Source organism: Poromitra crassiceps (assembly GCF_964638095.1).
Source record: "Poromitra crassiceps genome assembly, chromosome: 19".
Lineage (NCBI taxonomy): Eukaryota > Metazoa > Chordata > Actinopteri > Beryciformes > Melamphaidae > Poromitra > Poromitra crassiceps.
The window spans coordinates 30,925,710-30,944,531 of NC_139646.1; the positions used below are offsets into that span (position 1 = coordinate 30,925,710).

General features: G+C 43.2%; 1 protein-coding gene across 1 annotated transcript in view; it reads right to left on the minus strand.

The window, feature by feature from the left end:
• Positions 1-18,822, minus strand: part of LOC310794037 (teneurin-3) — a gene marked incomplete at its 5' end in the record, with an annotated part of 174,303 nt that overhangs the window by 66,878 nt on the left and 88,603 nt on the right. Inside the window, 3 exons of the mRNA XM_083655899.1 lie at positions 409-533; positions 14,692-14,712; positions 16,381-16,558. Of these exons, the coding sequence (XP_083512025.1) occupies positions 409-533; positions 14,692-14,712; positions 16,381-16,558 (324 nt within the window). The remainder of the gene's footprint in view (positions 1-408; positions 534-14,691; positions 14,713-16,380; positions 16,559-18,822) is intronic.

The window sequence follows — 18,822 nt, forward strand, 5'->3', positions numbered from 1 at the left end:
AAACATACAGCTAGCTAATTTCATCGGTAAAATACAGTAGCTCTTGAATTCATGCTATAATCATAGCGAAATATAAACAATACAAACATAATTACACCTCAAATTAGATCAGCAGACACTTTGATCTTTGCAATGATACCCACATTTCCGACCTGTAATTCTGACCTCGACTACCGTTCAATTTATTTTTTACAAGTCAGAGCTCATTTTCCCCCTGAGTTCCGAGTTGTCTTGAAGCCAGTATTAGTCCTACAATGGTAGCCTTGTCTACCACACAGTCCCCATCCTGCATCTACATGTATTAGTACTACAGTACAGTGGTATCTATGGTAACAGTTCTCCATCTATTCTGTAGTACTACTAAATTGGTAGGCTACATCACACTGGGAACATGAAGTGCAAGTTTACCGATGAGCTCGCGGGCGCCGCTCAGCAGCTTTGGGCGGTAGATTCGGCGCGAGTTGGTGTCTGACACATACAGCTGTCCGCTCACTGGGTCAGTGGCCAGGTAGTAACGGTGAGCAGGGTTGTTACTGTGGAGATAAGTGGTGGGATAACAGGGGGGTAACAGACAGAGAACATTTGGTTTAGTGATACCATTATGTTCAAAATGTCAATACTGTATTCCTGACATCAATGACTAAATTTTCCACAATATTTAAAGGAATAAACAAAAGTTTTTGCTAGCTTGTCCCGTCCCGTTGGTCAATTTACAACATAGACACCAAAATCATCCATGTATCCCTGGTAGATTGGTAGTCCGGGTTCTCCACTAAATACTTAGCAAACTATGTTTAATGATAGGAGGTAAAAATGAGATAGGGTGTTTGCGCTCTTGCTACAAGTCCAAAGAAACACTCACATCAGGTGCGTAGGCCAAAAAATTATCAAGAAGGAACCAGGAGAAGCTCGCACACTGATAGAAAAAAAAATAGGGTTGAAAAATATGCTGTTTTTGTAACCAGCTTTAGATATCATACATCCTTTAAATGTCTTGACATAGCCCTGTAACATGAATGGATCCATTCACAGATTGACTCTGCCTCCAATCTATAAATAGAGCACAGGTGTGTGATTAGCCCTTTAGGCAGACTGAAGATGGCTTTGTAGCCAAAACGTTTCTGTTCAGTTTTCTTTCTTTTGTTTCACATGGTAGCACATTTGTATTGTTTTGTATATTCATTTATGGACCATTAAATTTATGGCTTCTTTATATCCGTGAACCTTTGGAGTGGACATTCCATTTTTCTATCAGTGTGCGAGCTTCTCCTGGTTCCTAATGATAGGAGGTGCCATGCTAGCACTTTAAAGGATGGGTTTTCCGTGGGGAATATGAATATATATTAAATCTCACGCCCCTAAGGTTTTCGAATCCGTTGAAATTTTTGAAATTGGAGGTTTACTCACAGAGATATCAACCGAAATCCACTCTGTGTGTGTGTGTGGGGGGGGGGGGGGGGGGGGGTGGTGGGGGGGAGGTGCGGGTGCGGGGACTGAAATACTACATTTCCCACAATGCACTGGGCTCGCGTGGCCTTCGTTTTCATGCCCACCCCTCAGGCATTTGGCTGATATCAAACTCCAGTAGGTGGCGGTAATGCACATATATGTTTGCCAACCGCCATAAAACTCAAAGAAGAAGAAGGCTTCGACAATAATACATGTGGGAGAAGAAGGAAAAATCGAAAATAAAATTGCCTCCAAATTGCACCAAATTTATACCGAAGTATATATGTCGGGAGATGTCTTCATAAAAAAATTTTCATGCATTTTAAGGCATTTTCGTAGGAGTTACGCGCATCTGATGTTGTAACTATTTTCTGTAAAAATGTGTAAAAACGGGTACATTGCTCAGCGTTGATTTCGTTACTTCAACCCACCTACTACTAGATGTAAAATTTGACGAGCTTTCCAATGCCGCCAGTCCCGTGTCGGTACGTGCTTCCGTTCCCGAGATTGGTCTCTTTGCAAGGAACTATGGAAAGCTAATATTAGCTACAGCAGGCTAGGCGGTTGAAAAAGATGGCTGCCTTTTTGTTTTTGTCAAGGCCTCTGAAGGGGCGTGGAGGACCTCTAGAGGCGGGACCATGGCCAACAACAGTTGTAGTTCATAGGTGCACGACTTCCGCAAGGCGGGGATTGTCGCTCTGACGCGTTTTGCGTCAGAGCGACATGGAAATAATGTGATAGATGCTTAATAGGCATGGCAGTGAATAACCAATTTCAAAAATTTCAACGGATTCAAAACCTTAGGGGCGTGAGATTTAATATATATTCATATTCCCCACGGAAAACCCATCCTTTAACAAGTTAAAACATGCAGTGATGAATAATGTGATAACTTTAGGTTATTAATTATTGTACACATGTTGAATTGTATTGTATTGTACTGCATTGTGCTATGTTATATTATATAACACTACACTGTACTAATTCATAAACTTCTGAAATGTATGTAATAGAGTGAGCTGATTCACTCTCTTTTTGTCTTTGTTGTTATAATTATCAACAATGTTACTGTATTATGTTTTTATGTTATGTGTTTGGACCCCAGGAAGAGTAGTCTCACCTTGGTGCAGACTAATGGGGATCCACAATAAACAATAAACATGCTAAATATTTAGCAAACTGTTTAATGATAGGAGGTGACATGCTAGCACTTTAACATGCTAAATATTTAGCAAACGCTGTTTAATGATAGGAAGTGCCATGCTAGCACTTTAACATGCTACATGTAAATATTTAGCAAACGCTGTTTAATGATAGGAAGTGCCATGCTAGCACTTTAATATGTTAAACATTTAGCAAACACTGTTTAATGATAGGCAGTGCCATGCTGACACTTTAAAATGTTAAATACTTGGTAAACTATGTTTAATGATAGGAGGTGTTATGCTAGCCTTTTAACATGCTAAATATTTAACAAACGCTGTTTAATGATAGGAAGTGCCATGCTAGCACTTTAACATGCTAAATATTTAGCAAATGCTGTTTAATGATAGGAAGTGCCATGCTAGCACTTTAACATGCTAAATATTTAGCAAACACTGTTTAATGATAGGAAGTGCCATGCTAGCACTTTAACATGCTAAATATTTAGCAAACGCTGTTTAATGATAGGAAGTGCCATGCTAGCACTTTAACATGCTAAATATTTAGCAAACGCTGTTTAATGATAGGAAGTGCCATGCTAGCACTTTAACATGCTAAATATTTAGCAAATGCTGTTTAATGATAGGAAGTGCCATGCTAGCACTTTAACATGCTAAATATTTAGCAAACTATGTTTAATGATAGGAGGTGCCATGCTAGCACTTTAACACCTTGAGTGCCATGGACGAGATATCTCGTCTTACATAATCCGACCGTTGAGTGCCAAAGACGAGATATCTCGTCTTACATAAAAAAAAAAATTTTTGACGGTGGGACATCAATCAACCCCTTTTACGTCTTCTATATCAATATTGGAGGAAGAGAATGTGTATAATCTATTTTACCGACCACTAAGTGGCGACAGTTCTCTCCCAAGACAGAGAGAAAGCCACAGCCACGGGTCCGCTGCAGAAAGCCAGTCTAATTTTCAAGGAAGTAGCTGGGCGAAAACTCTTTCGATTTCACACACACACACACACACACACACACACACACACACACGCGCGCGTGCGCACACACACACACTCGAGTACCTTTGCGCATAAATAAGACCAGAATCGCAAAAGCTTCTTCAAAGCTCTCAGCCGACACCTCAAGAAACGAACGAGCCAGTTTTACAGTCCAGACTGCCGAGAGCGGCCGCGGAGCCTCCTCCCTCCGCAGCACAGACGGAGGGAGGAGTTTGGAGACACACACACACTCTCTCTCTCTCTCTCTCTCTCTCTAGTCCCGAGAGAGAGAGAGAGGAGAGAGAGAGAGAGAGAGAGAGAGGAGAGAGAGAGAGAGAGAGAGAGAGAGCACACAGAGTGGGAGACAGACACGCTGTGGGGGCAAAGAACGGACAGAGATCTCTTCCTCTCAGAGCCGCGGAGCAACGCGCAAACACACACACACACACACACACACACACACACACACACACACAATACAGTATACAGACTTGCCCAAGGGCACCTATAATCACAGGCACGTGAGGTGGTTCTAAAAATCCATTTATCTCTAAACTCTCTGAAAATCTCTGAAACCATGCTGTACTCAACGGCTAATATCTACATAACTACTAACTCTGCAAACTAACTCTTTTAGACAGAGAAAGCACACATTCTATTAGTTCTTTTTAGATGATTGGTGTTCACGAAGTCTTAACAGAAAAGAATCCTCGGCTCTTGTAAAATGAGCCAGAATCCTCAAAAAAAAACCTGGCACAACTTACCTACAGGATTGAAAAAACGGCTGGCACTCAATGTGTTAACATGCTAAATATTTTGCAAACACTGTTTAATGATAGGAAGTGCCATGCTGACACTTTAAAATGTTAAATACTTGGTAAACTATGTTTAATGATAGGAGGTGTTATGCTAGCCTTTTAACATGCTAAATATTTAACAAACGCTGTTTAATGATAGGAAGTGCCATGCTAGCACTTTAACATGCTAAATATTTAGCAAATGCTGTTTAATGTTAGGAAGTGCCATGCTAGCACTTTAACATGCTAAATATTTAGCAAACTATGTTTAAAGTGTAACTAACCCCCCAAAACACTTTTTTTCAGCTTTTAACCAATATATATGACTTTGGGGGTGATGTGTGAAGCATTCTGGTCAAAATTTCCACATTTGACACCAAACTGTTGCCATTTTACCATTTGTATCATTTTTCAGCAGCATACCTGGCATAAGTGCCCTCTAAAGGTGGAACACTGCTTTTTTTGCCCTCAAATGAATGGGAGATTTGGTACAACCTGACGTCAGGTTGTCCCCAAAGACTATGGGATTTCAAGATAGTTACTCCCCTACTCCCCCTGTACCCTTTCGGCTCCTCACAACTCCAAGCCTATTCCCATGATGTCACTTAACCTGTTAATCACCTGTAAATTGATTACAATCGCCTGTTATTTTCCTACCAACTCCTATGTAACACAATACTATCAATAAACGCCACTATAATCATAAAAGGAACGACATGGCCATCATATCATCAATCATAAGCACTTTCTCCCGGCCAGTGAAGCGGGAGAGTCAGTCTGCTCTCATGCACATGCACAGAGCCCCAAGCTCCGGGGGCGCGCGCAGTAGCAGCAGCACGTTAAAAAAGACTCTCGCGGCCAGTCAGGCGGGAGAGAGTTTGCTCTCATGCACATGCACGAGCCCCAAGCGGGGGCAGGGAGGAGGGAGGAGGCGCAGCCTGCAACTGCGCTGAAAGGAAAACTTTTGCACAACTTTTAACAAGAATCACGAAAAGCCCCCAAAACTAAAATTAAAAAGGGACTTCATGGCAAGTTGGATGAGGGAATGACGTGGAGAAATCTCACATTGTGTTACCCAGAGCGGGGGGTTTGTCCTATTGTGCGGTGTGCTGCGGTAACGAGCCTCGCCTCACTTTGCTCTTAGCGATAGATACAGACGCCACATACACACACATGGAGAGAAATAATTAAATTTCTAGTTCGCCACTGAATTACCAAATTTATATAACTTTCAACCATTTTAAGCAACGCTGTTTCCATACAGACCACCAGCGTTGGCTAGTTGTTGATATTTATAAAGATATTGCCCCTCTCAAATAAATTATTTTTGAGGCGGTGGGCAAACTGTAATGGCGTCGATTTCCAAAAAAAAATCCTGACTTGAACACAGCCAAAGAGTATAGTATAGACAAGAGCATATGTCATTTCTTGGTTTTTTCCATAGGTATTTTCAAATCACTGTTCTGATACATATCTTTAATGATAGGAGGTGCCATGCTATCACTTTAACATGTTAAATATTTTGCAAACACTGTTTAATTATAGGAAGTGCCATGCTAGCACTTTAAAACGCTAAATACTTAGCAAACTATGTTTAATGATACAGTAGGTGTTATGCTAGCACCTTAACGTGCTAAATACTTAGCAAACTATACTTAGCAAATTATGTTTAATGATAGGAGGTGCCATGCTAGCACTTTAAAGTCGAGCTGAACCCCAATTTTTTTTCCCTTCATTTTAGTTCAAATACCTGGGTATTCAGTGCACCTATTTATTAATGTAAGCAAAAAAATAAAAAAAATAAAATTTATTTTGTTTTTCACACTTTCACATCAAAAGTTCTCAAGATTTTATTCATAACAGTAACTATGTGCTGACGTCACATAGTACTATCGCATTTCTAACCCATTTCAACCAATCATATCAGGACCGATCACGACATGGCAGCTGTCAATCAATCTTTATTGGAGGAGAATGTTCTCCTCCAAATGAAGGAGAAAAAAGTTGCCTAGTGTCTGTAATCTGGCAGAATTTCTAGCCCATAAACTAACTACCAACTTGGCCAATTGTATGTAACATACAAAATAAAGCAAACGGTAATGTCTAAGAATGCAAAGAAATGTAACTCGTTAAACTCGCATTCCAGGATAACGTCATAACGTTGTTAAGGCCGAATTCAGACCCCGGCCCCTCGGAGATTCCAGACCAACAGGTTGCACTCTCCGCTCCGCACCACACAAAGGCAGCTGGCTGCCTGCGGCTCTAACTCGCGTAGCTCGACTAACCTCGTGTCACCAGGCTCTTCCTGAGGAGAGCGCCACAACATGCTGAATGCCACTCTATTTGGGGGTGGAACACGCCAGGATTGGCCAAAGCCCAATCCAGTCCCCAGAATTGTCAAATAAAATCATCGACACGCTACTATGGCCCGCCTCTCAACCTGTCATCTCAGACAAGTTATGTTTTCAGTCTGAAACGTGACTCCGACCCATGCGCCACTTGGGCTCTGTTGTGTTCATTTCGTCTTTAACTCATTCACCGCCAATGACGTCTTTGACGTGTTATCAGCAATGGCCTTCCCCGCCAAGGACGTGTTTGACGTGTTTTTGTTTTTATTGGTGCAGCGCCTGCAGCAAACACTTGCCCAGCCTGTCACACAGACACAGGTCCCTGCCTTCAAAGGGTAGCCGACAGCACGCGATCAAACACATACCGCAGCTGTTGTTTTATAAATTGAGCAAGAGGAATAGCAGAGAGCGGGTAACGCTTCCTTGTGCAGACAGGAGAAACGCCATTGTAACGCCGAGCTGGAGTCGCCTTCCTCTGTGCCAGCCAGGAGAAAACGGGAGAAAGTAATCAAGAGATGTGTTTGATCATCGGAGGAATGAGGAAATGATCGATCAGTTTGCGAGGGCGGTGAGGACGTGTTGAATAGCCGAGGGGAAAACGGGAACGATCATAGATATGACAGGGAGACATGGACGAGGACGGTGTACCAGAACAAATCAAAATAAACACAGGAACAGCTAGGCAGCAGCGGGCAGAAGGCACTCACAGCAGCCCGCTGTCCTTCTCAAGAGCTCTACAGTTGGTTCATGAAATCGCTGGGCTGCTCGCCCTCCAGTGTTGCTCCTGGCCAATCCCAGCGCCACAGGGCGTGGTTATTGCTTATCCTATGTTGGGTTAGAAATCTAAAAGGGGGATCGTGTGTGTGTGTGTGTGTGTGTGTGTGTGTGTGTGTCTGTCTGTCTGTCTGTCTGTCTGTCGGTGTGTCTGTCTGTCTGTCTGTCTGTCTGCACACTCACACCGAGTAAACTGTATTGTTGAATGTAAAAAAAAAGCACTTCATGTGTGTATATATATATATATATATATATTTTTTTTTTGTCATTTGTGTCCTAACGAATAATATTTACATGTCTGATGTCAATACAGTTCAAAATAAAAGAATTGAGAGTGAGTTATGCCTGAGATTGTGCCCTTTTACAAAAATGCTTTTTTCTCCCTTTTCTCTTCCCAGACAGGCTTTTTTGGTGAACATGGGGTGTATAAAAAGGGTTATAAGTAGAGTACAGAACATGCTAAAAGCTAACTTTCTTTTTGGGGGTGAAAGTAGAGACTTAGATCTTCATTTCGAGGTATTGGACATCACTGTAGTCCTAGTACAGAATTTACTGTGGGTCTTGAAAGATGACCAAACATTATGGAAATACTTGGCCTGTGCCAAAAATGCCAGTCAGATATTGGCAGTGAATGAGTTAACATGCATTGTTGAGAGACAGTAGGATTCATACTAACATAGCACATTGTGTGTGTTGAGAGACAGTAGGATTAATCTGAATATAGCACAGCATGTGAAATAATAGTAGAAAAAACTTGGAGCAGCTCTAACATGATCTCATTGAGAGTAAAAAAGATTAAAAAAATGCCGCTTTATGGCGTGATTGACAGGTCGCCTGTCCAGTGATCGCGCAGCTTGCCGATGGTGCTGTGGCTCTTCTCCGAATTCACGTCACTTCTGTCTCCAAATAACCAAGATGGTGACGGTGAAAACACCAACCTCGAGGCTTCAAAACACAAGTCCAACTAGAACGACCGCAACGCAGACTTATGCCTCCGCCATTAGTTCATTCTTGAGTGCAAATCGCCATTTGAGGCAAATTGGAAGAAATTCCGTCAAGGCGCTCCTGATATGTTGCGTTACAGAGCTTGGAAATTGGGTGTGTGAGGTCACAGTGACCTTGAACTTTGACCACCAAAATGTAATCAGTTCATCCTTGAGTCCAAGTGGATGCTTGAGGCAAATTTAAAGAAATTCCATCAAGACATTCCTGAGGTATCGCGTTTACAAGCTTGAAAATGGCATTCGAGAGGTCACAGTGACCAAAATGGAATCAGTTCATCCTTGCGTCCAAGTCGATGTTTGAGCCAAATCAGAAGAAATTCTATCAAGCTGTTCTTGAGATATTGCGTTAACGAACTTGGGAAGTTCAAGTTCAAGTTCAAGTTTATTCATATGTCCCAGAAGGGCACTTTGGGGGGCAGCAGAGCAAAAAACAAAACAGTCATAAAATCACACAAGACTCGAAATAAAAACATGAAAACAAAGTGCAGACACAAATAGACCATAAAACCATAAAAACCATAAAAGACCATAAAACCATAAAAACAAAATGGAGACACAAATAGACCACGACATAGTGCAAAGTAAGTTCAGTTCAAAAGTGCCAGTGTAGTTTAAAGTGCATTAGAGGCCGATAAGTGCAAATGCAAGGCAGTCTAAGAAGGAGACTTAGCCACACAGCGCTACATATTACAGAAAGTAAATGCTACAATATAACTATTGTATAGGAGAACATAAAATAAATAAAAACATCAAATAGATGTTACATTACTGTATATTCTCTTAAGTAGCATTTAAAGCTCGAATCGAAGCAGGCACAAAGGAATTCCTATATCTATTTTTCTTAGCCAAGGGAGCACGAAGACGAAGGCCAGATGGAAGCAGCTCATATTCAGAGCACAGCGGATGGGCATTGTCTGAGCAGATAGCCCTTGCTTTTTTCAGCAACTGCAAGTTGGGAATGGCGTTTGTGAGGTCACAGTGACCTTGAAGTTTGACCACCAAAATGTAATCAGTTCATCCTTGAGGCCAAGTTAATGTTTGAGGCAAATTTGATTAAATTCTGTCAAGGCATTCCTCAGATATGGGGCTCTATCGTTGCATCGGCCTATGAACTGCGCCCAACGCCAGATGCAGCCCAGAGTAGTGGGCGTGGACCAGCGCACTCGATATTTTGGTATCGGCGCTACAGGCGGCCTTAAGCATTATAACCACGCCTTTTAAGTGTTAAATTATGCACAATCTGGTCATTGGAGAAGTGCAGTAAACAAATCACAAGCGTCCCTTTTAAGCTCCAATTCCACGGAGCGATCCAGTAAAGCCAGAAAAGCCAAGCGCTCTGCTCCCCCCCTCCCTTTCATCCCGTCTGTCTCCATATATAGGCTATTATTCCATAGTATTATGCTTCTCAAACCAATCTAACTGCAGTTTAAATACTGCAAGCATGTAAATACGCTACACTATAGCAAGATCAAAGTGAAAAGAATGTTCTAAACGCATTGGCTAGAAAAAAATAGCCTATCCCTATGTCATGCTGGGATTAGATTGGTGAAAGTTTGTCCAGAATTATATCATTTTCTCTCCCTGGCTGCACAGGTAGGATGATGCACATAAATATAGCCTACATTATGTAAAGTCATTGCAGAAATGTGTTTTTATTGTAAAACTAAATGTGAAGTAGGGCCAATTTATTGGAGCGGACATCACAGTATAGGACATGACAGTAGAACCGCGTTACGCTGTCACTTATCTAAATCACGTTAAATCTGCAAGAGATATATATAGCCCCAGGATGACATATATGTTTCACATAGGGTTGTGTTTCGATTTCGCAATTTTATTTTGTCCAATATTGAAATGTTCTACAATTGCATGTTGTGTTAACATTACACATTATTTCTATCTACCTTTCTATCTATTTAGGCTAATTTGGATGCTATTTATTATCGAAATGTATTAGCCCAATGCATGCTGGGAGATTTCACATGTGTGGCTTTGTGCCTGTCTGCTGTCTGATGCGCGAGGGAGTGAGAGAGAGCGGGGACAGTCGGACAGAGTGAGATGGCAGAGGAGAGTCCGCGCAATTATGCACAATAATAGAACCAGCAAACTATTTTTCCATCAGTCATTGTGCCTGTCTGATGAGCAAGAGAGAGGGAGTGACACAGAGAGAGGGGGGACAGAGAGTGAGATGGCAGAGGACAGCTCCACGCAACCGGCGCACTGAATAGGCCTGGTTTTGAAAAGCGATAAGCGCTAAATTAACGCCAGGGCGGAAGATATCGTTAGGCCGAAACGCCCATTCTGGCCTATTCTGGCACTGCTTCAAAAGTAGGCCTGTGCACATCCCACCTTCATCCAGGTGCAGGGCAAAATGCGTGATATTCAGTAGGAGAGAATGAATGTCCGCACACCGGTTAAGCTCCCATAATTTAATAATTGAATCAATTATTAAATTATGGGAGCTTAACCGGTGTGCGGACATTCATTCTCTCCTACTATTCTGGCACTGCGCCACGCCTGTTTGGCGTAAGGCGCATTTCGGGGCCTACAGCCATGTTGCTATCTTCCTGAGGCAGGCGCAAGGCACGTTTTTTTGCGTTTAAGGACAGTTTTTGCGCCTAAGGCCTGTGGGAGAATAGGGCCCATGGTCTTAAACAAGCTTGAAAATGGCGTTGGAGAGGTCACAGTGACCTTGACCTTTGACCACCAAAATCTAATCAGATCATCCTTGAGCCTAAGTGGATGTTTAAGGCAAATTTGATGAAATTCCGTCAAGGCGTTCCTCAGATATCGCGTTAACAAGCTTGAGAATGGCGTTCGAGAGGTCACAGTAACCTTGACCTTTGACCTTTGACCACCAAAATCTAATCAGATCATCCTTGAGCCTAAGTGGATGTTTAAGGCAAATCTGATGAAATTCCGTCAAGGCGTTCCTCAGATATCGCGTTAACGAACATCGTACGGACGGACGGACATACGTTCGGACCTACGGGCAACCCGGATCCATAATGCCTCCGGCCTGGCTATCGCCGGCGGCGGAGGCATAAAAACCAATGGGTGACATCACGATGGCTACGTCCATATATTTATACAGTCTATTATCATAACACAGCAGGCAAATGAGGAGGCTGTGATAATGACAAACTAATGAGGGAAGGTCGACGGTGCGGATCCCAAGAAACAGGTGTTCATTTACTGCCTGTGGAGTACCGGTGTGTGTGTGTGTGTGTGTGTGTGTGTGTGTGTGTGTGTGTGTGTGTGTGTGTGTGTGTGTGTGTGCGTCTGTGTGTGTGTGTCTGCGTGTGAGTGTGTGTGTGTGTGTGTGTGTGTGTGTGTGTGTGTGTGTGTGTGTGCGTGAGTGAGAGAGAGAGAGACGGAGAGCACACACAGACTCAAGGAGAGACAGGGTGAGAGTATGTTGCTATTTCTAAATGTGTGTGTGTGTGTAATGTGTGTGTGAGTCTCATTATGATAGTGTGTCTAGTGTCTCTAGTTAGCCCTTGTTCACACATGACGCCGAACGTAGCAGAGCTGAAGCTTGAGGCAGGCACAACCTGAACTGACACCTCACCGTTCACACAACAACGCCTCCTCGGCGTGCCTTGAACACGCCCACAACTCCCATTGACTTCATGCCTGGCAGCTTCAAGCTTCACGTGTCAGGCTTGGAAAATAGGCGTGAATCCTCACTTGAGCAGGAACGATCGCTTGAGCAAGGCGTGAGCGTGGCTTCGGCGTGGCTTCAGTGTGACACGCTCACAGGTGGTGTGAACGGCCTCGCCTGTTAACAAGGACGCCTAAAAGAAACTTGTGGGTTCAGCGTAGGTTGAGCGTAGGTTGAGCTTAGGTTGAGCGTTGCTTCGGCGTATAGTGTGAGGAGTTAATGCCCCCTATCTTCCCACTGGCCTTAGGCGCAAAAACTGGCGTTAAACGCAAAAAAACGCACCTTGCGCCTGCCTCGGGAAGATAGCATCATGGTTTTAGGCCCGGCCTTAAATACCGGCCTAACGATATCTTCCCATCTGGCGTTAACTTAACGCTTAGTGCTTTTCAAAACCAGGCCTTATTCAGTGCGCCGCGGATATTACTGTGCGTATTTACGCACAGCTCTCCTCTGCCGATCTCACACTCTCTCCCCCCCTCTCTCTCTCTCCCTCCCTCTCTCTTGCGCATCAGACAAAGACCGATGGAAAAAAAGTTGTTATATCATAGTTTTGAGCCCCTGTCATTCAGAGGCTGTTGAGCCACATGTGAAATCTCCCAGCATGCATTGGGGCTAATACATTTCAACAAGAAATAGCAACCAAATCAGCCTAAATAGGCTAAGTGGTAGATAGAAATAATGTTTATGTTAACACAACATGCAATTGTAGAACATTTCAATATTGGACAAAATAAAACATAGAAATCAAAACACAACCCTATGTGAAACATATATGTAATCCAGGTGGTATATATATACCTCACAGATTTAACGTGATTTAGATGAGTGACAGCTGTAACACGGTTCTACTGTGATGTCCGCTCCAATAAGACTTGGCTTACTTCACATTTACTTTTACAATAAAAACACATTTATGCAATGACTTTACATAATGTAGGCTATATTTGTGCATCATCCTACCTGTGCAGCAGGGGAGAAGAAAAGGTAGCAAAACGATATCATTCTGGACAAACTTTCACCAATCTAATCTCATCATGACATTCAGGGATAGGCTATATCTTTCTAGCCGATGCGTTTAGAACATTCTTTTCACTTTGATCTCGCTATAGTGTAGCATATTTACATGCTTGCAGTATTTAAACTGCAGTGAGATTGGTTTGAGAAGCATAATAATATGGAATAATATATATGGAGACAGACCAGGATGAAAGAGGGAGGGGGGAGCTCAGATCAGTGCTTTTTTGGGGTGCATTACAGTAGTCAAGACGCGAGAAAACAAATGCATGTGTCAACTTTTTGGCATCCTCAAGAGAGAGATGAGGTCTTACTCTGACAATATTTCTTTGGTGAAAAAAGGCAACCTTAGTAATATTGTTGATATGTGATTTAAAATCCAACTCAGAGTCAATGAAACAGGTATGAAACAACCTTTAATATACATGACAAGAAAATTATTTTTGTAAAAAACAAACAAAAACATTCAAAAGCCTTCTTTAGCCTGCTATACAACTACCTACTCACAACAGATCAACATTGGCCACATTGGTGTACAGTATGTCATCTTATTTGCCAATGGCAGTCAACAAGGTGAATATTAGTGCTGGTTGTCTTTCTCGCTTTCTAGAAATCAATGTTTTTTTTTATGTTTTCAGCTGTTTTGATGCTACTGCAGCTGCTAAAAACATGCTCAGCTCTCATTGCCAGTACTGAGCAACATCACATCCTCTATATTCATCCTGTATTATCCAGTACTGAGCAACATCACATCCTCTATATTCATCCTCTATTATTCAGAATAAGGAGAGACAGAAGGCAGTAGGGAATCATTTTAGGACACAATTTACTATATCGAGGACATGCGACCTTGTTCCCTTCTTTTGGCCAATTTAAGTGCACAAGATACATCTCATTACCTCATTACAACATCTCATTACCTCATTATAACATCTCATTACCTCATTTCAACATCTCATTACCTCATTTCAACATCTCATTACCTCATTTCAACATCTCATTACCTCATTTCTACCTCATTTTCACTACTTTGGCCGCATGCTGGAGGTTTCCGGCGGATAAGCAGCCAAAGCTGACAGCAGAATGTAAAGCAGCCTACCTGCTCGCCTGTCACCTATCTGCCTGACCAGACGCTGCTTTCCTTTGCCATTTCCTATCTAAGCCCATTTCCGCTGCACGCTCAAGTCTGCATCTTTATCACTCTGGTGGACTTCAGGCGCAGCAGCAATCATATGTGCAAATGAGTTTGGGCAGAGTTTGATGCTGCCCAGTGTCTCCTTGAAGCATTGCAATCTTTGGCTAAAAATCACGTCTCCAACTTTTTTAGCTGACGACTAAAAACGGTTGCCACCGGGAATGAGCAACAGTGAAATTAAGGAGAGAGAGTAGGCAGCACGATGAAGACCGCTTTCTGCTGGATAAGCAACATACATCGGCAGTAGAATTAATAGAGGGTTAACGTTAAAAAAAGAGGTTAGTCGCTCTTACCTATGTCTGAAATCTTTGTTTCTTTAATGCAGCGCAAGCAAGGGAAACAAGAGAGAAGACAAGAGAGGAGAGGATAAGAAAAGAAGAGAAAATAGGAGAGAAGAGAGGAGGAAAAGAGAAAAGAGAAGAGAAAGAGAAGAGAGGAGAAGAGGGAATTAGTAGACAGGTATTACAACAATAACAACAGAAGAAACATTATCTGGAAAGACTGGAGAGGAAGAAACAAAAGGATAAAGACACACAATTGAGTTGTTAAAAACAATCTGTCAATGTGGTCGAAGGTGGAGTTATGTGTTTTTAAGTAGCTACTCAATACCAGAGCACCCGATTGTCTCTCAATTCAGAGTGCTAAAGCAATTTCTTCCCTAAATACAGAGTGCTAACATAATGCATTTCTGTTCCATCTTTTATTCAGAGCGTCACACATGGGTGTTCAGAGCAGTACTGTACGTCTGGAGAGCAGGTGCAGTTACCACTCTATCCATTTGTTGATCCCTCTCTGCCTTTGTACCTTGAAGCAGCCCTTCACAGACCTCAAAACCAGTTTCATTTCAAGCCTTCCAAGTGAATCAGAGGTTTAAAAAGTAGGAGTGCTGACTGACTCCTGCCCATTGAAACAGAGCCAGCTGTCTGCCCTCACCTTGCTGCTCACCTGCAACTCACTTTAAAGGAAGATTTTGTTTTTTTACACCATGGTCCTTATTTCCAGCTTAAAATATGATGTTTTACTCACCCAAATAACTTTGGTTTCATTCGGATGTCCACAGAAGATTTTGAGCTTGGAGTAGCATCCTCAAACAGGCTATAACGGGTGCAAACGGGGCAAGGTGCATGCACTCTGTAAATAACACATTTTCTGTCACATCGCGGTTCATTATGGCAGTATCTATATGCCAAACTAGGCTGCTAAGCTAACAACAACATACTGTAACAGACGAGTCAACTCTGACCTGCCCCGGATGTGCTTCAGAAGAAGCAGTGAGAAGCGCTTCTGTTAGATAAACCACAGAAGAAGAACATAAGCACTGTAAGCCCATCCGGGGCAGCGGGAGGTGTTATCTGTGATGGACACTCGGACAGCAAACATAGCAGGCTGTCGGCACTCGGGAGCACAAGAGGTTAGTTAGATCGCTAATTCATGTTCTCATAATTATATAACAACCACAATGAACCGCGATGTGACAGAAAATGTGTTATTTACAGAGCGCATGCACCTTGCCCCGTTTGCACCCGTTATAGCCTGTTTGAGGATGCTACTCCAAGCTCAAAATCTTCTGTCGACATCCGAATGAAACCAAAGTTATTTGGGTGAGTAAAACATCATATTTTAAGCTGGAAATAAGGACCGTGGTGTAAAAAAAACGAAATTCTCCTTTAAATGGTAGTGGGACTGGTGGGGATAATCAGACCAACAGGCCATTGTTCGCACACTCACTTAGACATCACATTCAAGAACTTTTCAATGAGTCAAAAGATGAAGTTGCTGTATTTTACTTTATTCTTCTCAAAAAACGTAAACTCTAAAGGTATTCATGGGAACCCTTGATGAAATGGCTTTGGAGAAGCTTTGATTTGAAAGGGATGGTGACCCACTGGATGAATTCATGGACTCAATGACGCGAGGAGGCCTACTGTATCCTCCGGCCCAAGTTCAAATCCTCCAACAGTGCCCGCCCCCTCCCCGCTTACCTGAGCTCCATGACACTGGTCACGTTCCCCGACGGGAAGATCCTCCTGATGTAGTTGAAGTCTCCCACGAAGATGCTGCCGTCCGCTCCGCAGGCCAGAGCCAGAGGGGCAAGGAGCTTGTTTCCCTCCGCCTGCCCGTTACAGCTGGGACAGGAGATGCTGCGGCGACGCCCATTACCTGGGAGAGGGCAGAGAGCAGAGGATAGAGTATCACAGGCCAGAGAGGTACCCCAGGGCAGAGAGGTACCCCAGGGCAGAGGCGTACCCCAGGGCAGAGACGTACCCCAGGGCAGAGACGTACCCCAGGGCAGAGAGGTACCACAGGGCAGAGAGGTACCCCAGGGCAGAGACGTACCCCAGGGCAGAGACGTACCCCAGGGCAGAGAGGTACCACAGGGCAGAGACGTACCCCAGGGCAGAGAGGTACCCTAGGGCAGAGACGTACCAGAAATCAAGGTACCCCAGGGCAGAGACGTACCCCAGGGCAGAGAGGTACCCCAGGGCAGAGAGGTACCCCAGGGCAGAGACGTACCCCAGGGCAGAGACGTACCCCAGGGCAGAGAGGTACCACAGGGCAGAGAGGTACCACAGGGCAGAGAGGTACCCCAGGGCAGAGATGTACCACAGGGCAGAGAGGTACCCCAGGGCAGAGAGGTACCCCAGGGCAGAGAGGTACCCCAGGGCAGAGAGGTACCCCAGGGCAGAGACGTACCCCAGGGCAGAGAGGTACCCCAGGGCAGAGACGTACCCCAGGGCAGAGACGTACCCCAGGGCAGAGACGTACCCCAGGGCAGAGAGGTACCCCAGGGCAGAGAGGTACCCCAGGGCAGAGACGTACCCCAGGGCAGAGACGTACCCCAGGGCAGAGAGGTACCACAGGGGAGAGAGCAGACGATAGAGTACCCCAGGTATGACGTATTGTTGTAGGCCAATCCAGAAGAAATCATAAAAGTGTTGTTCATTTGTGAAGATTATCTTGCTGAACACAAAGGTCTCAGTACCATGAAATTCCGGTCACAAGGAAGTGCTAACTTCCAGGTTTTAGGACTCATTCCTGCGCCTACTTTGGGTTTTAGGTGCATGCTGTTAAAAATGACAGACAGTATAGTGGTATGGCCAGCTGCTCCTCCCACAACATAGATTGACCGGTGATGATTGCTTATTGGTTTAGATTGACAGATGAAAGCTATGCCTCCTTATTGATTTCAATTGTTTTGGGACACTAGACAGGCATGACCTAGCATTTATGAGGCCTACATCCACTGCAGCAAAATTGCTTGCCTACATCGCATGAAACGTCATAACCCATCTATTATATAGAGAGGCAAAGTGACCGCCTACTTCCTGCTTCAGCACTGTACCAGAGATTTTTATCCGCCATTTATTTTCCAATAGACATTTCTTAAAATGCTTATAAAAACAGTTTCACTTTGTCAAAATAAATGGTTCAGCTATATTTAGAATTGGGAGAGACCATAGAACATTTCACTGGAACCAAAACTTTAAAAAACGACATTGAAAAAATAATTTCTTCAAATCTGCAATTTTTTGTTTGGTCTGAGTGAAATGTTTCTAAATATATCCGAATCGTTTAGTTTGAACAAGTAGAATTATTTTTATAAACATTTTACGAAATGTCTATGGGAATTTCTGTTTCGGCCACAGCTATGCCGGATTTTTTAATTAGGCTAATTAGCTAAAGATGTGATGTCATCAGAATCAGAATCAGAATCAGATCAACTGATGACACTGATGACATCAGTGATGTCAAAAGTGATGTCATAAGAGCGCACACACACGCCCACACACACAAGGAGGCATTGTGACAAGACTGATCAGTGATGTCACACACACACACAAGGAGGCATTGTGACAAGACTGATCAGTGATGTCATAGGGGGGCACACACACACACACACACAGACACACTGATGTCATCAGTGATATCATAATGGGACACACACACACACAACATTGTGACATCACTGATGCAATAACATTTAGTGAACACACACACACACACACACACACCCGCGCGCCAATAGGGCAGGCGAGGCCACGCAGCAGCCGAGCTAGTTATCGAGCGCTCGTAGCGCACAAGATGCCTAGTATTATATAATATACATCATAACTGTGCAATACTGCAATTTGTGCAATATTCCATTGTGCAATAATCATCTACATACCTAGTTATGTGCAACATACTAACTGCAACATACTTCCTACAATAATTATTGACACTGTTGTATATAATATTATATCTTACATATTTCTCACTTTTGATATATGTTGTTGATATATATTGTAGGATAATGCACATATTTCTCCTCGTTATTTATTACATTTCAATTAAATTGTCATTGTATTTTATTGTCATTTCTATTATTCTTATAATTTCTCTATGCTTATATTTTCCCTTAATTGAATGTGAGCAACTGCAGC